This window comes from Puntigrus tetrazona, chromosome 1 (assembly GCF_018831695.1).
Source record: "Puntigrus tetrazona isolate hp1 chromosome 1, ASM1883169v1, whole genome shotgun sequence".
Classification (NCBI taxonomy): domain Eukaryota; kingdom Metazoa; phylum Chordata; class Actinopteri; order Cypriniformes; family Cyprinidae; genus Puntigrus; species Puntigrus tetrazona.
This window is the reverse complement of record NC_056699.1, coordinates 1,158,740-1,165,320: the sequence shown is the minus strand read 5'-3', so window position 1 is coordinate 1,165,320 and position 6,581 is coordinate 1,158,740. Positions and strand designations below refer to the sequence as shown.

The 6,581-nt window shown below is 40.5% G+C and overlaps 1 protein-coding gene across 1 annotated transcript in view; it reads left to right on the top strand.

Moving 5' to 3' along the window:
* Positions 1-385: 385 nt before the first annotated feature.
* rap2ab (RAP2A, member of RAS oncogene family b) overlaps positions 386-6,581 on the top strand; it is a 16,264-nt gene continuing 10,068 nt past the window's right edge. Inside the window, exon 1 of the mRNA XM_043242829.1 lies at positions 386-1,181. Coding sequence (XP_043098764.1) covers positions 868-1,181 — 314 coding nt within the window. The 5' untranslated portion in view covers positions 386-867. The remainder of the gene's footprint in view (positions 1,182-6,581) is intronic.

The following is a 6,581-nucleotide window of genomic DNA, read 5'->3' as shown; positions in this document are numbered from 1 at the left end:
CAGCTTGAAATGCTGGATGCACGACTTAGTGGCTCTGTCGAAGTGAAACGCGCGAGAGCGTCGACTGATCCAACGAATGACATTCAGACGCTTAAGAACCACTGCAGACCTCCAGCCTCCGTCAGCGCACACAATGGACGCGTCCCTGTTGCTTTCTATTTCAGGTGCTGATGCGGGCGACGCGCTGTTGCCATAGGAACAGCATCCCCAGCATCATTTAGCGACACGCTCCCTGCCACCGCCCCTCATTGGCCGCTCAGCTGGCGCTGTAACCATTCGCGTCGCGGCTAAGTGCGGAAGTCCCGCCCCCCACATTCTCCGTTGCCTTATTAAGACAAGCGGGCGTGGCTTAGCGCGCTCCTCCGCGCCCATTGATCTCGCGGCGCGTCAATCCCGCAACAAAACTCCTATCCTCGAGCCGAGACGGTGTGCTCGGGCTTCAGAAGGTCTCCACCCGAGAGTATGGCGGTTGAGGATGCTGGAAGATGCAGAAGAATAGCTATTCCGGAATGCAGCAGCGTCCTTAAGGATCTCCAAATGACGCTCGGAGGGGACGCGTGATGACGGGGCGCGACGCGCTTTTATAACCTAGAACGCAAGCCAATGCATGTTAAAAGATTATTTCTCCAAGCAGCTGTCGGGTTCTGGCTATTCGAGGCGGCTAGAGATGCCATGAAGTCCGCGCATCGGCTCTTTGTGCGCCTCTGTTATTTGTCTCTATGGTGAGTGTTGCAATACAGCCGGCCATGGCTCCGCGTCTGCTCGACTTCTGCGATATTCAAGGCAAGTTTCCCGTGGCATCCGATCGGTTTGGACACTGTTAGCTGGCTCCGTTACGCGCGTCACGTCGGTTCGCATCCGTGCGCAATGCGCGAGTATAAGGTGGTGGTGCTGGGCAGCGGAGGGGTCGGGAAGTCCGCGCTCACGGTGCAGTTCGTGACCGGGACCTTCATCGAGAAGTACGACCCGACCATCGAAGACTTCTACCGCAAGGAGATCGAGGTGGATTCGTCGCCGTCGGTGCTGGAGATCCTGGACACGGCCGGGACGGAGCAGTTCGCGTCCATGCGGGATCTCTACATCAAGAACGGCCAGGGCTTCATCCTGGTCTACAGCCTGGTCAACCAGCAGAGCTTCCAAGATATAAAGCCCATGAGAGACCAGATCATCAGGGTGAAGAGGTGAGACGCAAATGGCGTAACATCATTTTACCACGCTTTTGTCAAAACCATTAAAGTGGCAGAAATGTAAACATTTTTTGTAGCACGATTAGAGAAGAGCGGGAGGGGGGGCACTTCCCTTAAGGACTTCGTATTAATAAAAGTTACACGTTATAGGGCAGTATTTTGACATTTTATTTCAGTATTTGACTGAGAAGATACCACTAGGCTAATCTGAGGGCGCCAAAAAAAATCAAAATATTGTGATAATTGTCTTCATAGTCGCCCAGATGAAGTTCTTAGCCATGCATATTGCTTGTCAAAAAATAGGTTTTGTTATTTATACTGTAGGAATATTACAAAATATCTTCATGGAACATGATCTTAATGACTTTCCCACACAGTGCATTGTTGGTTATTGCTGCAAATATACTACTTGGGCTACTTCTAACATGGTAAACCATCACTTCAGCAGCTTGAGCCTGTGATGGACAGCACCACGGAGAACCACGGCGTACCATCGTTTTACAATGCTTTACCGTAGTGTTTTTGTCACTTAAAGGATTAACCCATTAAGCGTACAGAAATAGTGGATGTGGTTCTTATCGGTGTCGTGGTATTCATATCTTCTGCTATCTCTTTGATTAACACGGTACTTTTTTTATAAAAACTTTTGAAGTCTTATATAATTTGCTAATCATTTAGTACATGCTTTCAGAAGAGCGTCGTATTGCAATGCACACACATACAATAGGCATTTTGAAAAGAATTTACATGTGTATATTTATATAATTTAAATATATTTCAAATATACAATTTTTCCTAAATATATGCATGTGTGTGTGTGTGTGTGATGTGATGTGTGTTTATATGTTTATGGACATGCACCATGGTAAACATTAAAGTCATACCATCATTTTACCATGGTAACAAAAAATAATACACTTACTACTATATTACTATGTTTTCATCATATATTGTGGTATTAACATCTGAAACAGTCATTTTACTATGGTACCGCCACAGTACTTTTATCAATAAATACATATAAACGTATAGAAAATCATTAGTTTTGGACATTTTTTTAATTTGATGTGAAACTGATGTACTTCGGAAATAATAGTAATTCCGTGTTTTGTTTTGTTTTACATGTACCACGGCGTTACTATGCGTTACCGCCGTTTTACCACGGTACTGCCACAATACTTTTTTGTCAGTTCAAGGTGAAAACAATGATTGAATTGCTATGTACCGTGTTAAATAGTGATTGTTGTATTACGGTACTTTACCAGCAAGTGTCCTATGAATACGCTAGTCATGCATGCAGTGCTACAGTAACTGCTATCGAAGAGCCATGACGTTATAGTCATTTTACCACGGTACTGCCACAATACTTTTTTGTCAATTCAAGGTGAAAACAATGATGGAATTGCTATGTACCGTGTTAAATAGTGATTGTTGCATTATGTTACTTTACCAGCGAGTGTCCTATGAATACGCTAGTCATGCATGCAGTGCTACAGTAACTGCTATCGAAGAGCCATGACGTTATAGTCATTTTACCACGGTACTGCTCAAACTCAAGCAGGGAGTTTGTTTTCTGTGCGCGAGCTCCACTTTCCGCTGTTATAAGCAGATGGAAAGATTTGAGCGTGTGTGAAATCATATAACGCTGTGTCTTTAGCGTGCCGTTAATAATAAGTCCGATGGGAGGCTGCGTCTATTCTAATCTTTCCATAATTTAACCTAAGGCCTCGAAACAGATGCTGTATTGTTTGTGGTTTTCCAGGTTCGAACTCGTTGCTTTCATGAACGACACCTACGGAACAATTAAAAGCAGACTGCGAGGTGAAGCGCAGACAAAGACTGAAAGGCCTGAATTATCACGTCAGGACCTCGACTCGGAAAAGCTTTTAGCCGTTAAACGCTCGTATCTGCGCACTTTTCTCGTATTGTCTTCTGGTTTTTCGTCACCGGTTTGCTTTTGAGTGTTAAAGCATTGTTATGTGTTGTACCACGATGTGATTATGAAGAGGTTTGGCTGTTCAGGTGGTAATCAAGCCGTGGCGCGCAATGCAGCTCATGACAAAAAGTCGTTTTTGCATGCAGTAATTTGGCCGTTTTTCATTTTTTTACATGCCCTAGGACCGATTTGGTGTTGAATAGTTTATATAGCGTGACGACATTGTTGACCCTCGAACACCATCGTGATAAACCAATTGGATTTGAAGAACCGGTTTAGATTTTTTAGTGAAGTTTTGTCTGTTTGCTGCTTGTACGACTGCATCCATCGTTTCCTCAGCCCTTGCTCATGGGTAAGGTCAGGTTTAGGTGTAGAGATGTGGTCAAAATTACATTTTTTTGGATTAAAACGTTGTTTCAGGGTCAACAAAGCGTCGACTGAGGACCATCTCAGCAATATGAAGACGTGCCAGACCCACGCTTAGTTATTTCTGAACACGCATGTTGGATTTATTTATATATTATGGCAACAGTGCATTTATCCTTCTTATTTTTATGCACCGAATTCATGGAAACGTGTCTAATCGCGTTGCTTTAGAACTTTGAGTTTATCTCGCAATTCTGAGTTTACATGTCAGTCGTGAATTTTACTCTATTCTCGCAAAACTGAGTTATTTCAACATTCCCACTTTTTCTCTAAACTTTGAGTTTATATCTCAAACATTTCCCTCCCAATTCCGAATGTTTCACTTAATTGTCTTAGTTATCTCAAAAGCCCGACTTTATATCTCACACTTTAGATTTTTTGTCTAGTTTTTTGTCTAGTTTAAATCTCTTTTATATATAGACATTTGCCTATATATTTTTTTGTTCGCATTTTTGAATTCTGACCTGAGATATCAAGATGGTGAGATAACATGTCACTGTTTATTGATTCATTTTTGTGGCGAAAACAAACCTCCAGCCTCAAGATCCCCGAATAAACAAGTTAACATAGAGTTTAAATTCTTTTAGAAGTAATTGCGCTAAGAGTCACGAGAGTAGAAAATCGCTTAAATAAAATGCATTAAATGAATATATCGAATTCCTGTAGAAATTCCCAGCACTCAGGATGGACGCGTTATGTTTTGCGCAGCTTTATCTCTCTCTCTATGAATTGAATTGGCAGCGTTTCGTGGCAGAACCCGCAAAAAGGCCTCTAAAGCTCTGGCACAGGTTGTTAATCTGCAGGAGGAGGCAGATACATGCTGAGCCGGCGGATGATAACTACAGTAACGCCGGTGAGATTTGCACACTCACCAAAATATAAATGAGATGGTGCGCCGGCGGAAGCCAAAGAAACATCACAGCTGCATTAGAGCACACTGACCCAGAGACACGCCGGACCTCTGCTTTAGATCGAACGCAATCAATTTGCCTTGAAAACCCTCGTCGTCTCATTCGGTTTAGCTACGGTAGGTGTTTTAAATGCATGCAGCACGGCCCACACACAATCTGCGCGCTTTCACACGAGTGTGGAATTCTGCGAAAAGCATTAAAAAGTGTTAAATTATGATAATTGCCGTCTGAAAGCACTGGTTTGAGAGCAGGCGCGCGTCAGTGTGAGAGACGGCCGCTCGGAGTTCACGCAGACCTGACTCTGAGGCACAGAACAGCTGAAGTTCGTAAGCCAAGCGTGTTTTCTGTGCTGTCCAGCTTCTTGTGTGATTCAGATTAATCTCCATGGATCTCAGTATAGTGAGACGTCTTCAGTGTCACCTGATCCTTCAGAAAGCATTTTAATATGTATATATTAAATGTATAGATGTATGTATAAGCACACACACGTATGTATGTATATATATATATATATATGTGTGTGTATATATATATATATATATATATATATATATATATATATATATATATATAATATATATATATACTGTATATATTAGTGCTCTCAAATGATTTAACACAATGAATCACCTCCAAAAGAAAAGTTTCTGTTCATGTAATATATATATATATATATATATGTATGTGTGTGTGTGTGTGTGTGTGTGTGTGCACTGTGTATATGTATTATGTGTATGTAATGTAAATGCACACACATACAATAGGCATTTTGAAAAGAATTTACATGTGTATATTTATATAATTTAAATATATTTCAAATATACAATTTTTCCTAAATATATACATGTGTGTGTGTGTGTGTGTGTGTGATGTGATGTGTGTTTATATACATACATATACAGAGCACACACACACACACACACACACACGCATGTATATATTTAGAAAAATTGTATATTTGAAATATATTTAAATTATATAAATTTAATCGTTTGACAGCACTAATAGATCTATGGATAGATTTGAGTTTTATTCTGTTTATTGCGTTAGTTAGCTGTGAGAAAATAACCCAATGACTTCTGATTGAGATTCATTAGATTGCACCGTGAAAAAAACACAATACACTACAAATATATGTTTTTAAATTGTTGAAATGCGTTTTTGCAAATGAACTCTTCACACGTAAGTGTTAGGCCACTGGTATTTTCAGCAGCCAAAAGATGCTTATTTCAATCTCTTTGCCTGTGTATGTATATATATAGTATGTTGCTCGTACCTGTGGATTGCTGCAGTCGTTATGATTCATTTTTATGACTCATTTAATGCAGTATAGTATGTGATGGTTGTTTCGGGATGTTGTGTTGAAGCGGGGCTCTCACGAGACGCTCTTTCGTGGAAGATGAGATGGTGTTCCTCAGGGTTTATCAGGAGAAACCTGCTGGCTGTGTTGCCAGATATTGACATTTCACACTCATCTCCAATCCCTTTCTTGCTGATACAGTCGGGACTGAAGGAGCGGATCTTAGATTAGTGTCATAACGTCCTCGTAGCTCTGAAACACATGCGGTGTGTGTGTGTGTGTGTGTGTGTGTGTGTGTGTGAATGAACACCAGGTCATCTGTCTTCATCTGTGTTTGACTCTGAACAGAAGGTTTCCTCTGATTCAGATGTTGTACGACTATAAGATTGGTTCGGTTTGATGCTTTTGGAGACCTTTTACTTTCCTTAGTGCTTGTATTTTCATTTCATGTTTTTTTTTCCACACAGCTTCCTTTATATTGGTCTTTTGCGTTCGTAAGGTGTATTTATATAGTGTTCAATCTCATTCATGTCATTCTGAACCTGGATGACTTTGAAGATGATTCTGAATCTTTTGATTCAGTTCACTAAAAAGATTTGTTCAGTGACTCTTACTCTAGGTTATATTATTTGACCAGTAAGAATCTTTTGGCTTTTAATCGATTCATTAAATGAATCATTTACTCAAAAAATGTCTCATAATTTATTATAATGTTTGAGTCTATAGGTGGTTTTAAACAATACATGCATGACAGTGAATCAGCTTTATTAATTAATTCAATAAAGAAATCCTAATTAGTGATATTATTATGTATTAGGCAA